This window comes from Garra rufa, chromosome 2 (assembly GCF_049309525.1).
Source record: "Garra rufa chromosome 2, GarRuf1.0, whole genome shotgun sequence".
Classification (NCBI taxonomy): Eukaryota; Metazoa; Chordata; class Actinopteri; order Cypriniformes; family Cyprinidae; genus Garra; species Garra rufa.
Genome location: NC_133362.1, coordinates 3,502,996 through 3,522,287, shown reverse-complemented (window position 1 = coordinate 3,522,287; position 19,292 = coordinate 3,502,996). Strand labels below are relative to the sequence as shown.

Here is a 19,292-nt window from a genome sequence, read left to right as displayed (position 1 = left end):
AAAATGAAGTGAGTTTTTGCTTAGAACAAGATATTTTCTTAGAATTGAATTACATAAAGTTGCAAATCTGACTTTTTTCTCAGAACTGTGAGATATAAATGCACAATTGCAAGCAATAAAGTTGGAATTGCAACTTTGTATCTGGCAATTCTGACCTTTTCTCTCAGAATTGTGATATAAACTCACAATTGTGAGTTATAATGTCCAGTACTGAGAAGAAAAAACAAACAAACTGATGTTCACAGAATTGCACTTGCGATTGCAACTTTATTTCTCATAATTGTAATTTATATCATGCAAATCTGAGAAAAAAAGTCAAAACTGTGAGATAAGTTGTAATAATCCTTTTTTTTTAATTCAGTGGCAGAAACGATCTTCCATAATAAAGAGTGTGCACTAGATGTGTTTTTTTTTATTTTATTCAGTTTATGAAGGTGTTGTAAATTAAATCAAAACTGAATCAACAAGCTTTCCATTGATGTATGGTTTGTTAGGATAGGACAATATTTGACCAAGATACTATTTGAAAATCTGGAATCTGAGGGTGCAAAAATAAATAAATAAATCAAAATATTGAGAAAACCGCCTTTAAAGTTGTCCAAATGAAGTCCTTAGCAATGCATATTACTAATCAAAAATGACGTTGTGATATATTTACGGTAGGACATTTTTTAACTTTACTTAATATGCTTATAATTTTTGCCATAAAATCAATCATTTTGACCCATACAATGTATTTTTGGCTATTGCTACAAATATACCCATGCTACTTAACTGGTTTTGTGGTCCAGGGTCATAATTGTACTTTGTATATGCAACTTTTTTTTTTCTTCACTAACACCCCCAAACTCAAGGCTTAAAGAAAAGTAATCAGGACTTTGTAGTGCAGTGTAAACGTGCCATTAGAGGAATGATCACTAGTACTAGTGATACTTGACTAAACACAGCCTTACAGTCATCAGGCGACAGATTCATGAATAATGAAGTGGTTATAAAAATAGCATCAGAAACGTAAATTACAGCAGATAGAGACAGAAGAGAGAGGGGCTTGTGCAGTAATGCAGATGCTGGTCAATAATAAATGAGGTGGTGATGTGGAGATATCAGACCTCCAGAAAACTGCAGCGCTGCTCTGCCATCAACATCAGTGTCTTAGACACATCATCAGAGACAAACAAGCAACTAAAATGTGTGATAAACACTTAAACACACGTTTACTTGGATATCCAGTGGAGACATTCCATAGACTTCTATTGTTTTTTCATCTAAACATGACTAAAATGTAAGTCTAAACTGTTTCCACTAAAAGAAACGTAAAATATATGTGTGCCTTTGTTTTGTCTCAAGATGCACACCAGTAATGATTTAAGGCATGTTTATAAAAATTACTTAAATGTCTTAACTGAACTATGGCCTAATCCTGGCTTAGTCTAAACTCTGTCTATGAAATCAGGCCCAAGTCTATTAAAGGCCTTTTTAAGAGCAAGTAAATACAATTTAAGGGATACATTTAACAGAATACTACATGCCAATATGGTCTTTAAATACACTGCAAAAATGATTCTTACTTAGATTTTTTGCCTTGTTTCCAGCCAAAATATCTAAAAAAATCTTAAATCAAGAAGGATTTTCTAGACGAGTAAAAATGATTGTCGTGTTATCAGGAAAAATAAGAAACAAGCAAAATAATCTGCCAATGGGGTAAGCAAAATAATTTAGTTTTCTGCTTTAAATACGATTATTTAGCTTGCTTAATTCTGATGTCTTTTTTCTGAAAACAAGACAATTTCTACTCTTCTAGAAAATGTTTTTAGATATTTTGGTTGGAAACAAGACAAAAACCAAGTTAAAAAAAAAAAAAAAAAAAAATTTGCAGTGTATAAATGCATTTTAAAACTTTGAAGTGTTGCTAATATAACTTCCAACAGATCTGCATTACTTTAATTCATTTTACAAAAACACACTGAAAAAAAAGTCATGCTCATAAGTATGTCTTGTTTTCCAGTGCAAATGTCTAAATATTCTTAAATCAAGATACATTTACTTAAGATGCAAAATGACAAAAGAAGAATCATGTTTTATGAGATTGATCAATTGACCAAAATGAAGTGAGTTTATGATTAAAATGCACAAATATCTACCAAATATCTGTGAGTCATGTTAATTCAAACGAAAAGTAAATTTTCATTCCCCACCGACAGATATTTGTTCTTGTTTTCATCATAAACTATATTTATACTGCATATCGAGACACAAATACAGAGGAAGAAAATTATTTTGCAGTGCATGCAACATTAATGCCATGAATTTATGAATTTAAGACTTTCTCTTCTGATTTAAGACATTTTAAGACTTTAATTTGTGAATTAAGACTGTTTAAGACCTGCAGAAACCTCATACACAGCCAGTTATAAACGCAAACTTAACACTAACAGAAAAAAAAAATTACAATAAAAAAAGCTCAAATTTACTTTATATTTATACTGTTTCTATAGATGAGGACGAATGAAAGCCCATTTCTGCCACTGAATAAAAAAGGTAATTGCAACTTTTTATCTTACAGTTCTGACTTTTTTTTCCTTGCAATTGCGAGTTTACATCTCGCATTTCTGACTTTTTTTCTTAGAATTGTGTCATATAAACTCACAATACTGACTTTTTTTTCTCAGAACTGTGAGATATAAACACACAATTGCGAGTTATAAGTCAGAACTGTGGGATATAAACTCACAATTCCAAGGGAAAAAAAGTCAGAATTGTAAACTCGCAATTCTGACTATTTTTCGCACAATTGCAAGTTTCTATCTCGCAATTCTGACTTTATAACTCACAATTGGAAGTTTATATCATGCAATTGTGACTTTATTTCTCAGAATGGCAAGTTTATATCTTGTAATATTTACTTTATAACTCACAATTTTGAAAAAAAAAAAAAAAAAAGTCAGAATTGTGAGATAAGTCGCAATAACCTTTATTTTTTTTATTCAGTGGCAGAAACGGGCTTCCATAAGAACATCCCTGAGATGTGGTCAAATTTCATTCACTTTAGTTTATCTCTCACAATTCTGACTTTATAACTTGCAATTGGAAGTTTATATCACACACCTATAACTTTATTTTCAGAATTGTGCATTTATCTCTCACAATTCTGACTTTATAACTTGCAATTGGAAGTTTATATCACACACCTATAACTTTATTTTTAGAATTGCGCTTTTATATCTCGGAATTCTGACTTTATAACTCGCAATTGCAAGTTTATTTTACAGAATTGTGACTATTTTTCAGAATTGTGCATTTATATCTTGGAATTCTGACTTTATAACTCGCAATTGCAAGTTTATATTATGGAATTGTGACTCTATTTCTCAGAATTGCAAGTTTATATTATGCAATGGCAACTATATTTTTTAGAATTGCGCGTTTATATCTCGGAATTCTGACCTTATAACTCACAATTGCGAGTTTATATTATGGAATTGTGACTCTATTTCTCAGAATTGCAAGTTTATATCTCTGAATTCTAAATTGTGAATTTTGGGGAAAAAAGTCAGATAAGAAAATGTATTCAGTGGTGGAAACAGGCTTCCATAAGGATGTACCAAAGAGGAGGTCAAATTTAGTTCACTTCTGGGTACAATTTATCCCCAAAATATGGCTAAGAATGAAAGACTAATAATTATTTAAACCATAAATGTTAAATTAATTTTTTTTTTTGTTTCGCCTGCATATCATTTGACCACACTGCAAAAAATGCTTTTCTTACTTAGATCTTTTTTGTCTTGTTTCCAGCCAAAATACCTAAAAATTCTTAAATCAAGTAGGATTTTCTAGATGAGTAAAAATAATTTTCTTGTTTTCAGAAAAGGTCCAAATTAAGTGAGTTTTTGATTAAAACAAGCAAAATAATCTGCCAATGGGGTAAGCAAAAATATATTATTTCAAACAGAAAACAAGATTATTTTTCTTACCCCATTGGCAGATTATTTTGCTTGTTTCAAGCAAAAACGCACTTAATTTTGACTTGTTTTTTCTGAAAACAAGACAATTTTTACCAGTCTCCTTCTTGATTTAAGAATTTTGAGATATTTTTGGTAAAAACAAGACAAAAAAAAAATATAAGTAAAAAAATATTTTTTGCAGCGCATCATCAGAGAATGATGAACGTAAATGAACAAATAATTTAAATAACTTAAAATCTCAGGGTGACTTTAAGCGAGTATTTTAAACTCAATATATATATATATATTCTTACTTTTCACGGTTGAAAATCATGAACTCTTGCTGGACGACTTCAAGGCACTCCTGAAGATACTCGTTCTCCTAAAGGAGAAAAACAAAGAAACAACCCGTTAATCAGCTCTAACTAGCCTTCAGTCGGCAGTAACCTCCTACAGTTCCTGCTGGAACACACCAAAAATAGCCTGCCGTACTTCAGGAGAAGCTCCAGCTCTGAAAGCTTCATAATTTAATCATCCAGGTAATAATGCCTGCACTTCCTGCATCTGCAGACCACAGGCGCTCGTCTTCAGGCCTCTCGTGTTCGAGAGAGAGGAGCGAGCTGATTCATCCTGATCTGATTAGAGACACGCTCCGTAATCACGCAAACACACAGAAAATATCTGGAGAACGGCGTGTGCCGAGAGGATGGTGTGTGTGTGAGAGAAGCCGGGCTCACGGACTGCAGACGTCAGTCAGGCTCAGTATAATAAAGTCTGAGGATAAACACAATCAATGCGCCGGCCTTTAGGTCTTCAGGCCGTCGCCCGAGACGCTGTTATCTCAGGGATTACTCTCAAATGTCACAACTAGAAGAGTGAAATGTAATTTCTGAGACGTGTGTTTGTGTGTGTGTTTCACCCACAGACTGAGAATCTTTGCTGTTGTCTCTCGATCTGTTTTTTGCCAGTCGCTTCTTCTTCTTATGAAGAGGACGAGACTCCAGAATCATCTCCTCCAGTTCAAAGGTGGGATCGCAATGAAGACGACCTTTCTGTTTGAGAAACAGAGTAATGAAACGGTTTATAACAAATATTCAAACACAAAAAGTGTCTCAATGTGTGAACAGAGTTCACAAGGAAGTTGAATGCAGAACTTAAAGGGAATGGATTTGCAGAAAAGCGTCATTCCATCACTGTCCTCTGGAGTGAATGGGTGCCGTCAGAATGAGAGTCCAAACTGCTGATAAAAACATCACAATAATCCACAAGTAATCCACACCAGACCATCAGTTAACATCTTGAGAAGACAAAAGCTGAAACGAATCCATAACTGTTGGACTGGAGTGGTGTGGATTATTATGATGTTTTTCTCAGATGTTTGGACTCTCATTCTGACGGCACCCACTCACTCCAGAGGATCCATTGGTGAGACAGTGATGGAATGACACATTTATACAAACCTGATGAAGAAACAAACTCATCTTTATCCTGTATGATCTAAGGGCGAGTACATTTGAGTGTGGAGTGAATGGGTGCCGTCAGAATGAGAGTCCAAACTGCTGATAAAAACATCACAATAATCCACAAGTAATCCACACCACTCCATCAGTTAACATCTTGAGAAGACAAAAGCTGGTCTGAATCAGGAGAGAAATCTGCACTGTTTACAAGTCAAAACAGCTCTACACACGTGTCTTCTGAAGATGTTAACTGTTGGACTAGAGTGGTGTGGATTATTGTGATGTTTTTATCAGCTGTTTGGACCCTCATTCTGACGGCACCCACTCACTCCAGAGGATCCATTGGTAAGACAGTGATGGAATGACACATTTATACAAACCTGATGAAGAAACAAACTCATCTTTATCTTGTATGATCTAAGGGCGAGTACATTTGAGTGTGGAGTGAATGGGTGCCGTCAGAATGAGAGTCCAAAAAGCTGATAAAAACATCACAATAATCCACACCACTCCAGTCCATCAGTTAACATCTTGAGAAGACAAAAGCTGAAACAAATCCATCATTAAGATGTTTTTAACTCAATACATAATCCATAAGGCTTCCTCCAGTGAAAAAGTGGTCTGGTCTGAATTTAGGAGATAAATCTGCACTGTTTACAAGTCAAAACAGCTCAAATTTTAACACTTGTCTTCTCAAGATGTTAACTGATGGACTGGAGTGATGTGGATTACTTGTGGATTATTGTGATGTTTTTATCAGCCGTTTTGAATCTCATTCTGACGGCACCCATTCACTGCAGTGGATCTATTGGTGAGCAAGTGATGGAATGATACATTTCTACAAATCTGATGAAGAACAACTCATCTTAGATGATCTATGGCTGAGTACAGTACATTTGAATGTGCAGTGAATGGGTGCCGTCAAAATGAGAGTTTTAACAGCTGATAAAAACATCACAATAATCCACAAGTAATCCACAGCACTCCAGTCCATCAGTTAACATCTTGAGAAGACAAAAGCTGAAACAAATCTATAATTGAGACGTTTTTAACTCAATGACATTGAGTCCATAATAACGCTTCCTCCAGTGAAAAAGTGGTCTGGTCTGAATCAGGAGAGAAATCTGCACAGATCAAGCACAGTTTACAAGCCAAAACAGCTCTGAACTTGAAATCTTGTCTTCTCAAGATGTTAACTGATGGACTGGAGTGGTTTTGTGGAGTATCGTGAAGCTTTTTATTAGCTGTTCAAATCTGATGAAGAAACATCTCATCTATATCTTGGATGGTCTGGAGATGAGCGAATTTCAGTACATTTTATTTTTTTTGGGGTCAACTATTACTTTAAGGACATTTTGCTCCACTTTTTTTTTTTTTTTTTTTTGACAAAAATCTGTACATGGCACATCCCTGTATGGAGCCCCTGAAATATCATTATGATGGGGATTGTCAATGCTTTTGCATTTCCTTACAAAACTTCTGAAATTCACCATGAATTTGCTCAGGAACAAATGGAACGTTTTTTCCAAATCAACACAAATACATTGAAAATATTTTTCCTTCCCATCTCATATTTTTTTGGTGATGATTTTTTTTTCCATGAAGGGAAATACAGTAAATTTTAATGCATTCAAATTACACAAAAACACTAAATGCATCTTTAGTCTTTGCCATTTTGGCAAAATGAATGTTTGTAATTGTAAACTGATATTTCCTACTGACTACAGCAAAACACAGAAATAACTGACTTAAAACCATTTTTTTAGCTGGTGAAAATACTAGTGTTTTAATAATTTTGGCCAAATTTGCCGCTCAAAAGTTTGGGATCAGTAAGATTTAGAATCAGCATCATTATTCCAGTCTTCAGTGTCACATGATCCTTCAGAAATCATTATAATATACTGATCTATTATTTTTATTATCAATGTTGAAAACTGTGCTGCTTAATATTTTTTTGGAACCTGTGATACTTTTTTCAGGATTCTTCGATTAATAAAAAGTTAAAAAGAACAGCATTTATTCAAAATAGAAATATTTTACAACAATACAAGTCTTTACTATCATGTTTTATCAATTTAACACATCCTTGCTGAATAGAAGCATGAATTGCTTTCAAATAGAGAAAGAAAGAAAAGGTTTACTGACCCCAAACAAACGTTTTCTATTTTAAATACATGCTAAAAAATAATTAAGCAGGACAACTGTTTCCAACACTGATAATAAATCAGTATATTAGAATGATTTCTGGAGGATCATGTGACACTGAAGACTGCAGTAATGATGCTGAAATATATATATTTTAAGCTATATTTAAATAAAAAACTACTATTTTAAACTGCATTAACATTTCAAAATATAATTTTTTTCTGTACTTATAATCAAACAAACTCAGCCTTGATGAACAGAAAAGTGTCCTTTAAAAGCATTAAAAATCTTACTGATCCCACTTTTGAGCAGCAGTGTGTGTATATATGTGTGCTGTCACTGGTTGAACTCAATCTCACATTGGGAACAAATCCGGGCTCCATCTTCTTCTCATAAACATCGTCCCAGTTGACATCGGAGAGGTAGGGCGCCGTCTGCATTTGAGCCAGACTACAGAAGCGATGCTCTGGGTTTACAGTCAATAACTACAGAAACACAAAACACAAGCACATAAAGCAAGAACAACATCAGGACACTCAAACAAACAAACAACAATTCTTACTCGCTCACAAACATTAATGGGCATTCATATTCACAGATGTATTCACACCACACTTGACTTCTGTAATTCTGAATAAAGAAGCTTTCCATTGACGTATGGTTTGTAAGGATAAGACGATATCTGAAAATCTGGAATCTGAGGATGCAAAAAAATCTAATTACTGAGAAAATTGCTAAAAAGTTGTCCAAATGTGAATTTTTAGCAATGCATATTACTAATCAGTAATTAAGTTTTTATATATTTACAGTAGGAAATGTACACATTATGACAAGTTACAACAAACGTTATAACTCTCTCTTTTGATTGCAGACTTGTACATCAACTGGTTTGAGCTTAGTTTAAAACTTCTAAAACCCTCACATCTGAGATAACTGGAGACTTGTTCTCAGGAGAAACATTTGAGAAGCAGAAACTTTCACATTTATCATTTACATTTATGCATTTAGCAGATGCTTTTATCCACAGCAACTTACAGGAGCATAAGGAATTCATCACAAGTGCTCTGCATTTAGTATTAATGCTATTTAGGAGGAACTATTGAGATTTTTGAATCTGTTGTAATAGATGTGACAAACAGATTATTTATATCTTTACATGCAGATCAGAATTGAATTTGTTGATAATTGATTAATTTTGCAGCCTTGACACGGTTTGAACTGACTGGAGCCGAAGAGCAGCACTAATGTCTCACTCCAGCTGCCGCATTGTTGAAGTTTGCATCACTGATTCTTTTCCTTTCCTGTTTAATACTGTAAAGCTGATTTGAAACAGTGTGTATTGTATACAGCTCTATAGACCAATTACAGGTTGGTAAACATCTGGGATGCATGCGCATCATGGTTGCAGAAAACCAGAAATGACTTATTTGTGGGCGGAGCCTATCTGGTGACAAAATTATGGTTTTCAAGTTGCAGCCTATGGAGCCATGGAACAAAAAAAAAAAAAAAGGTACATTTGATTTTATATTTCCAAATTCTGAATTTATTCTCACAATTCTGAGATTATATTTCACAATTCTAATAAGGAAAAAAAAAAACGTATGCTTTAAAAGTAGACTCAGACTAAAAGGCTTTAGACTAAGGAGACTCAGATCAAAAGGCATCAGACAAAAAGGTATCAGTCTAAACAGACTCAGATTAAAAGGCATCAGACTAAACTGACTTGGATTAAAAGGCATCAGACTAAAAGGCATCAGACTAAACAGACTTGGATTAAAAGGCATCAGACAAAAAGGCATCAGACTAAATTGACTTGGATTAAAAGGCATCAGACTAAACAGACTCAGATTAAAAGGCATCAGACTAAACGGATTTGGATTAAAAGGCATCAGACTAAACAGACTCAGATTAAAAGGCATCAGACTAAAAGGCATCAGATTAAACGGACTCAGATTAAAAGGCATCAGACTAAACAGACTCAGATTAAAAGGCATCAGACTAAACGGACTTGGATTAAAAGGCATCAGACTAAACGGACTTGGATTAAAAGGCATCAGACTAAACAGACTCAGATTAAAAGGCATCAGACTAAACAGACTTGGATTAAAAGGCATCAGACTAAACAGACTCAGATTAAAAGGCATCAGACTAAAAGGTATCAGACTAAAAGGCATCAGATTAAACGGACTCAGACTAAAAGGCATCAGACTAAACAGACTTGGATTAAAAGGCATCAGACTAAACAGACTCAGATTAAAAGGCATCAGACTAAAAGGTATCAGACTAAAAGGCATCAGATTAAACGGACTCAGATTAAAAGGCATCAGTCTAAACGGACTCAGATTAAAAGGCATCAGACTAAACAGACTCAGATTAAAAGGCATCAGACTAAACGGATTTGGATTAAAAGGCATCAGACTAAACAGACTCAGATTAAAAGGCATCAGACTAAAAGGCATCAGATTAAACAGACTCAGATTAAAAGGCATCAGTCTAAACGGACTCAGATTAAAAGGCATCAGACTAAACAGACTCAGATTAAAAGGCATCAGACTAAACGGACTTGGATTAAAAGGCATCAGACTAAACAGACTCAGATTAAAAGGCATCAGACTAAACGGACTTGGATTAAAAGGCATCAGACTAAAAGGCATCAGACTAAACAGACTTGGATTAAAAGGCATCAGACTAAACGGACTCAGATTAAAAGGCATCAGACTAAAAGGTATCAGACTAAAAGGCATCAGATTAAACGGACTCAGATTAAAAGGCATCAGTCTAAACGGACTCAGATTAAAAGGCATCAGACTAAACAGACTCAGATTAAAAGGCATCAGACTAAACGGATTTGGATTAAAAGGCATCAGACTAAACAGACTCAGATTAAAAGGCATCAGACTAAAAGGCATCAGATTAAACGGACTCAGATTAAAAGGCATCAGTCTAAACGGACTCAGATTAAAAGGCATCAGACTAAACAGACTTGGATTAAAAGGCATCAGACTAAACGGACTTGGATTAAAAGGCATCAGACTAAACAGACTCAGATTAAAAGGCATCAGACTAAACGGACTTGGATTAAAAGGCATCAGACTAAAAGGCATCAGACTAAACAGACTTGGATTAAAAGGCATCAGACTAAACAGACTCAGATTAAAAGGCATCAGACTAAACGGATTTGGATTAAAAGGCATCAGACTAAACGGACTCAGATTAAAAGGCATCAGACTAAAAGGCATCAGACAAAAAGGCATCAGACTAAATTGACTTGGATTAAAAGGCATCAGACTAAACAGACTCAGATTAAAAGGCATCAGACTAAACGGATTTGGATTAAAAGGCATCAGACTAAACGGACTCAGATTAAAAGGCATCAGACTAAAAGGCATCAGACTAAAAGGCATCAGATTAAACGGACTCAGATTAAAAGGCATCAGTCTAAACGGACTCAGATTAAAAGGCATCAGACTAAACAGACTCAGATTAAAAGGCATCAGACTAAACGGACTTGGATTAAAAGGCATCAGACTAAACAGACTTGGATTAAAAGGCATCAGACAAAAAGGCATCAGACTAAATGGACTTGGATTAAAAGGCATCAGACTAAACAGACTCAGATTAAAAGGCATCAGACTAAACGGATTTGGATTAAAAGGCATCAGACTAAACGGACTCAGATTAAAAGGCATCAGACTAAAAGGTATCAGACTAAAAGGCATCAGATTAAACGGACTCAGATTAAAAGGCATCAGTCTAAACGGACTCAGATTAAAAGGCATCAGACTAAACAGACTCAGATTAAAAGGCATCAGACTAAACAGACTCAGATTAAAAGGCATCAGACTAAACAGACTCGGATTAAAAGGCATCAGACTAAACGGACTTGGATTAAAAGGCATCAGACTAAACGGACTTGGATTAAAAGGCATCAGACTAAACAGACTCAGATTAAAAGGCATCAGACTAAACGGACTTGGATTAAAAGGCATCAGACTAAAAGGCATCAGATTAAACAGACTCAGATTAAAAGGCATCAGTCTAAACGGACTCAGATTAAAAGGCATCAGACTAAACGGACTCAGATTAAAAGGCATCAGTCTAAACGGACTCAGATTAAAAGGCATCAGACTAAACAGACTCAGATTAAAAGGCATCAGACTAAACGGACTTGGATTAAAAGGCATCAGACTAAACAGACTTGGATTAAAAGGCATCAGACAAAAAGGCATCAGACTAAATGGACTTGGATTAAAAGGCATCAGACTAAACAGACTCAGATTAAAAGGCATCAGTCTAAACAGACTCAGATTAAAAGGCATCAGACTAAACGGACTCAGATTAAAAGGCATCAGACTAAAAGGCATCAGACTAAACAGACTTGCATTAAAAGGCATCAGACAAAAAGGCATCAGACTAAACGGACTTGGATTAAAAGGCATCAGACTAAAAGGCATCAGATTAAACGGACTCAGATTAAAAGGCATCAGTCTAAACAGACTTAGATTAAAAGGCATCAGACTAAACGGACTCAGATTAAAAGGCATCAGACTAAAAGGCATCAGATTAAACGGACTCAGATTAAAAGGCATCAGACTAAACGGACTCAGATTAAAAGGCATCAGACTAAACGGACTCAGATTAAAAGGCATCAGACTAAAAGGCATCAGACTAAACAGACTCAGATTAAAAGGCATCAGACTAAACGGATTTAGATTAAAGCTGATTAACACTACAGGAGTTTTAGCCTGATTTTGCCCCGATTTTGCCCTCCCGAGTATCGGAGCAAAAATCTTGTCAAGCACCTCGATCAGCCCCGATGTTCGGCGCAGATTATCTGGTAATGTGAGGCGTTCAAAGATCGAATCTTGCACCTCCCGATCTGCTAGCACACAAAATCGGGATGATGACGGCTTTGTGCTTAAATCAGTAGGCTACTTTCACAACAGCCAATGCGCAACCGCAAAATAGCAGCTGTACGGGTCCGCTGGAAAGTGGAGATGGAGGAAACTGCTTCTTGAGTTTTTGTAGTATCACTGTCTGTCTGTCTGTATATAGTGTCGAAAACGTACCACAAACGTAAGGATAAAGAGGACCTCTGCTGAGGTGAAATCATCTTAGTTTTGAATAGGGATGTGATGGTGGCAGATTAAGTGGCGCGGTGCTTTATAAATATATGTAAATTTTAACCCCTGTAGTGTGAGCCGGGTTTAAAAGGCATCAGACAAAAGGGACTCAGATTAAAAAGCATCAGACTAAATGTTTTACCCATTTACCTCCACTAGTTACCAGTGTTTTTCTCCACTTTGCGCGCACAGCTGCAAGTGACACAACTGTGACATCTACTCTGAATTGGTCTATAAAGGTGACTTGACATGTCCTCCGCTAAAAAAGTGTCAACACCAGTTTTATTTGCTAGTAAACTCATGAGTATGGTGTGAACGGCCCACAGGAGGCGCTGCTGCTCTGAGGGCCAATGAGACGCCGGGGAGCTGTTCCAGACCTTATATTCTTATCAAGCGAGGGATGATTTTATAAAGCGCTGACAGCCGAGTGTCAGACGGGACGCGTTCCGGCCCTCGGTCGTCAGGGAAACCATATCTGCCGGTGGTCTCTGAGCAGCGTCTGCGTCTCTCTCCACGGAGCCCAGACACGAGCCATCGATCCGCTGAGACTCTGACGAGACGATACGCCTGAACACTCTGAACGCTGCGTGAACCGATCCGTTTACTGTGTGTCATGAGAACAGCAAAACTTCAGTCGCTAACACTATATTGCAAAACTTGTTTTATGCACAAATATAAACTGAATAAAAATTGTTAATTTCAGCAATGTTGCACAGTTTCTCCTAAAGAGTAATCGCATCAGATGTTGCTCTTGAGAAAAAGTCCCTTGTAATTTCATTAGTGTTATTTACTTAGTTTTATCATTGAGATACTATTATGGCTTTTATTAATAGTTTGAATTAGCTTTCATTTTAATTTAATTGAAAGTTTTAATAATGTTTATACCTTTATACCTTTTATTTTTTTATCATTTGTTTTTAAATATATCAAAATAGTTTTTTACATTTCAGTTTTAGTTGTAGTTATTTTATTACAAAGTTAAACTAATAAAAAAATATTTGTTGTTTTTTGCTCATCAAAGTTCCATTTATTTGATCAAAAATAAAGATCAAAAATAGAAATATCCTTCAGAGATCATTCTAATATACTGATTTATTACTTTTATTATCAATATTGGAAACACTTGTGCTGCTTAATATTTTTTTTGGATCCTGTGATACTTTTTTCAGGATTCTTTGATGAATAAAAAATTAAAAAGTACAGCATTTATTCAAAATAGAAATCTTTGCTAACAATATAAACCTTTACTATCACTTTTTAAATCAATTTAACACATCCTTGCTGAATAAAAGTATTAATTTTTTCAAAGAGAAAAAGAAAAAATTACCGACTCAGAAGCGTTTGTTAAAAGTTTTCTATTTTAAATAAATGCTGTTATTTTTAATATTTCATCAAAAAAGTATCACAGGTTTCAAAACAAATGAATAATAAATCAGTATATTAGAATGATTTCTGAAGGATCATGTGACACTGAAGACTGGAGTAATGATGCTGAAAATTCAGCTTTGCATCACAGGAATAAATTATATTTGAAGGTATATTAAAATGGAAAACCACTATTTAAAATTTCTGTATTTTTAGTCAAATCAATGCAGCCTTGATGAGCAGAAAAGTCTAAAAAGCATTAAAAATCTTACTGATCCCAAACTTTTGAGTGGCAGTGTAAACATTTCAGTTGATTTCATGTAATAAAAATGTTATTTTATGGCTCTTGTTTTAGTATTAGTTAACTATCATAACCCTGAATCTCATGTGAGATTTTAGAAGAGATCAAGAATGTCTCAAACTGCATTCAAACTGGCCGATATACCAAAAGCAAGAGATCTTAAGAAATTAAATCAGATTCTTGACTCATTTGTGTCCGTCAAATCAAGAAACATCTGAGATCAAACTGACACTTTAATGAAACACCATTGAGAACTGCTAATCTGAATGAGGAAGAACCACACTTCCTGTGTGTCCATCTGCTCATCCTACCCACAATGCCCTTCTCCAGTAATTCAAGCACAGTGTAATCTCTCCATATCCCTCAGCTCCAATAAATGACTTTAATGTCTCGCGTCGCTCCTCGGTTCTTCACTAATATCATTCTTCTTTCATAATATTTCTTCTCTCTCTCTCCAGCGTTTTCTTCATTCATCTTCTTTTATTATCTCTCCAGCTCATTATCATCTCCTCCTCTTTCTCTCTTCTCTGTTATCCTCTCCTGCATCATTAGATTGTTTTATTTCTCCCTTCGTTCATTACAACTCCATCTGCATTCTTTCTGTTTTCATTTCTCTCTCGACATATTTCGTCCGTTTCATGCTTAATGAGAAAAACAATCAGAACACATTAAAAACCAAATAAAGTCATTACAACCATGCAGAAGCCCTAGCAACCACACAAAAACACCCTAGCAACCACATAAAAAAATCTGTCAACCACCCAAAACACACAAAGAACCAATTAAAACATATACGCAACTAGCACAAACACTCTAGCAAAGAACTCAGAACACCTTAACAACCCCCTGGCAACCACTCAGAACACCTTTGCAACAACATAACAATCTGTCAACACCCAAAACACCCAAGGAATTAGTTAAATCATCTTCGCAACTATCACAAACCCTCTGGAAAAGAACCTAGAACACCTTAGCAACCCACTGGTAACCACTGAAAACACTTTGGAAACCACTCAGAACACCTTAGCAACCACATAAAAATCTGTCAACCCCCCAGGAATGAGTTAAAACATCTTCGCATCTACCACAAACCCTCTAGCAAAGAACCCAGAACACCTTAGAAAACACCCTGGCAACCACTGAAAACACCTAAGCAACTTCCTGGCAACCACTCAGAACACCTTAGCAACCACATAAAAATCTGTCAACACCCAAAACACCCAAGGAATTAGTTAAATCATCTTTGCAACTACACAAACCTTCTAGCAAAGAACCTAGAACACCTCAGCAACCCACTGGTAACCACTCAGAACACCTTAGCAACCCCCTGGCAACCACTCAGAACACCTTGGCAACCACTCAGAACACCTTTGCAACCACATAAAAATCTGTCAACACCCAAAACACCCAAGGAATTAGTTAAATCATCTTCGCAACTACCACAAACCCTCTGGAAAAGAACCTAGAACACCTTAGCAACCCACTGGTAACCACTCAGAACACTTTGGAAACCACTCAGAACACCTTAGCAACCACATAAAAATCTGTCAACCCCCCAGGAATAAGTTAAAACATCTTCGGAACTACCACAAACCCTCTAGCAAAGAACCCAGAACACCTTAGCAACCCCCTGGCAACCACTGAAAACACCTAAGCAACTCCCTGTCAACCACTCAGAACACCTTAGCAACCACATAAAAATCTGTCAACCACCCAAAACACCCAAGAAACCAGTTAAAACATCTTCGCAACTACACAAACCCTCTAGCAAAGAACCTAGAACACCTTAGCAACCCACTGGTAACCATTCAGAACACATTAGCAACCCCCTGGCAACCACTTAGAACACCTTAGCAACCCTCTGGCAACACCCTACTAGATTTACACTGTCATAAATATACACTGCCGCTCAAAAGTTTGGGATCAGAAAGACTTTCAATGTCTTTGACCCCATGCTAGGGTGTTCTGGGTGGTTGTTAGGGTGTTGCTAGGCTGTTTGTTGTCCATCTGTAGCATGAGTTGTGCATGTCCTCGTCCAGGCCCTGGTCATTTCTAGGCTGGACTACTGCAATGCTCTTTTGGCCGATCTACCAACATGCACAATCCGACCTCTACAAATGATTCAGAATGCAGCAGCACGGCTGGTCTTAAATGATCCCAAAAAGGCCCATGTCACACCTCTCTGATGCTGGCCTATAGGACAGCCACTGGCTCATCACCTGCTTACCTCCATTCACTACTACGCATCTACACTCCCTCCAGAAGTCTGAGATCCTCTAGTGAAAGACGCCTCATTGTACCACCACAGAGAGGCATGAAATCACTCTCCAGAACATTTTCATTCACTGTTCCTGCCTGGTGGAACGATCTTCCCACCCCTATCCAGAATGCAGACTCCTTGACAGCTTTTAAGCGACTGCTGAAAACCTCTTTCAACACTATTTGACTCAAAAAAAAAAAAAAAAAAAACTTTGTTCTCCTTTCTTTCTTGATCTTCCCTTTCTAGCCTGTACTCATCTAACAATGCCTGGCATATGGTATTTTGCCCCCTTAGGATGAATCGCTTGTTGTATTTCCCAATTGTAAGTCGCTTTGGATAAAAGTGTCTGCTAAATTAATAAATGTAAATGTTTGCTTGTGATGTCTCACCTTCCTCAGCAGCGAGACAAGGTCTTTGTGCCAGGATGAGCTGTACTGCACACTGACCGTACTGAACAACTGCAGGAGAGACTCCACAGAATTACTGGCGTGGATGTCGTACGGCCTCTGACAGACAGACACAGAGAGAGACAGGACAAAAAGAGAGAGAAAAAACATCCGTAAATGGGTTTAAGTCAGTCTAAAGCTACGTTATAAAAATGTTGTAGGAACATTGTTTTAAAATCTTTCTTATAGACCTTTTTCCTGAGTAAACGAAGAGCGCCACCATTACAAATTCTAACTTCAGATTGGATGCTCTTCTGTTCCAATCTCCATAGGAACCTGTTTTTAACGTAGCTAACGTCAGCAGCTTCATAGATTTAACATTAAAAGTCAGCTTGGAATATACACTAATTTGACTAGAAACACTGGAGAACGGAAATGCAAAGCATCCTTCGGGTTAAGAATTCCACGTTCAGGATAAAGTCTATAAAACAGATAGTTTCGGTCCTCGATCCTGATTGGTTGAGCTGCATTCAAAGCTGTTGTAAATTACTCTACAAACATACACCTTTGTTTACGTTTGTGTGTTGCTCAGCAACCACTTTCTTGCAACCACAACTGTTTCTGAGGAACTACATCGTTTGGCGGAAGAATAATGTTTTTATTAACATCTTCACACTTTATTTGCTCTTGTTTTATTTTGTGAAACCTTACCAAGTATATGGGATACCCGTTTTAAGTGAATTTATAACAGCTAAGGGTCGTGCCTAACAACACCTCAGTGAATGTAAACCACGGCTTCTTGGGGCTTATTGCTTTATAAAACACTGAAATGTTGAAACAGAAAATGAGTGATTTTTCTTTTATGCCAAAAATCCTATTAAGATCATGTTCCATGAAGATATTTTGTAAATTTCCTACTGCAAATATGTTAAAACGTAATTTTTGATTAGTAATATGCATTGCTAAGAACTTTATTTGGACAACTTTAAAGGCGATTTTCTCAATTTAGATTTTTTTGCACCCTCAGATTTTCAAATAGTTGCATCTCGGCCAAATATTGTCCTATCCCAACAAACCATACATCAGTGGAAAGCTTATTTATCCAAATCTCAATTTCAACCCTTATTTATAAAAAAACGTTTACAAAACTTTAAACAATTTGAAAATTGTGAGAGTGTTCCCTGTTAGCTGGAGCCCTGCTGAAACTTGTTTCTGCACAGTTGTCCAAGCTGGTTTATAGGGGTATGGTTGCAAACCAGCAAAACATAGCTGGTAAAGATGGTTGATTAAGGACATTAAGTTAAGCTGATTAAACACCAGCACATCAGCATCCCCTGCTGGAGACTTCAGTACAAAACAAGATTCACTAGTGACTCATCATACTGGGCTGTGTTTCCCAAAAGCATCAATAGATCATAGAAACTATTGCCACTGATGCTCTCTATGATCAGGTTTTTGGAAATCACAATCCTGGTTAGTGGATATTTTACACTGTCATCTGCAAAAACTAAAGAGTTGATCATTATACCCAGCTTCGCAGAACCTCAAAGATCGTCACGCCCAGCGACCACCAGTCCACCTCGAACGCATAACCGGTTCCTCCGCTCACGAACGACTGGAAGATCTCTGGAGCTGTGAAGAGAAACGCATGCATTCAGATTATGATTATGATTATGATGGGATGTGACCAACAAAATAAAGTCTGGTCCACTTATTCTGACTAAGAACTGCCACACATGACAAGAAGAGACAGTCTGACTGAAAGTTAATTTTAGTTTAATGTCCTAGTTAGATCAGCAGTTCTCAAACTTACTGACTCCAAGGCTCTTAACAGTCCAAAATCATTTTCAAAGACACTTCATTTTAAGTTTTCCAGGAATTTTAGGAGCGGAATGTTCTTCATGGCTCCTCTTTTTAAGCAATTTTTAAAACTCGTATGACTTCAGCAGATGTTTCTGATTTACTGGATCAGGATTAAAGGGTTTGCTCACCCAAAAATAAAATTTAGCCCATGATTTACTTATCCTCAAGGCATTCAAGGTGTAATATGACTTTCTTCTTTCAGACAAATGCATTCAGAGTTATATTAAAAATTATTCTGGCTCTTCAAGCTTTATAATAGAAACAGGTGGGTGTTTTTGTCCATCAGTCCAAAACAAGTCCAAGAAAGTGCATCCATCCATGATAAAAACACCAGCACACAGCTCCGGGGGTACATAAAGGCCTCCTTAAAACATAATTATCACTTTCCTCTAGCTAATTCTCATAAACAGCAGCAGTTCCGGGAGGATAATGTATGACGTATGCGTTT

The 19,292-nt window shown here is 36.4% G+C and overlaps 2 protein-coding genes across 2 annotated transcripts in view; both read right to left on the bottom strand.

Moving 5' to 3' along the window:
* LOC141325134 (serine/threonine-protein kinase 32C-like) overlaps positions 1-19,292 on the bottom strand; it is a 219,652-nt gene that overhangs the window by 85,195 nt on the left and 115,165 nt on the right. The window lies entirely within an intron of this gene.
* LOC141325750 (serine/threonine-protein kinase 32C-like) overlaps positions 1-19,292 on the bottom strand; it is a 59,759-nt gene that overhangs the window by 8,438 nt on the left and 32,029 nt on the right. The window contains exons 8-10 of the mRNA XM_073834490.1: positions 7,906-8,031; positions 4,865-4,993; positions 4,256-4,323 (exon numbers count right to left, since the gene is read on the bottom strand). Coding sequence (XP_073690591.1) covers positions 4,256-4,323; positions 4,865-4,993; positions 7,906-8,031 — 323 coding nt within the window. The remainder of the gene's footprint in view (positions 1-4,255; positions 4,324-4,864; positions 4,994-7,905; positions 8,032-19,292) is intronic.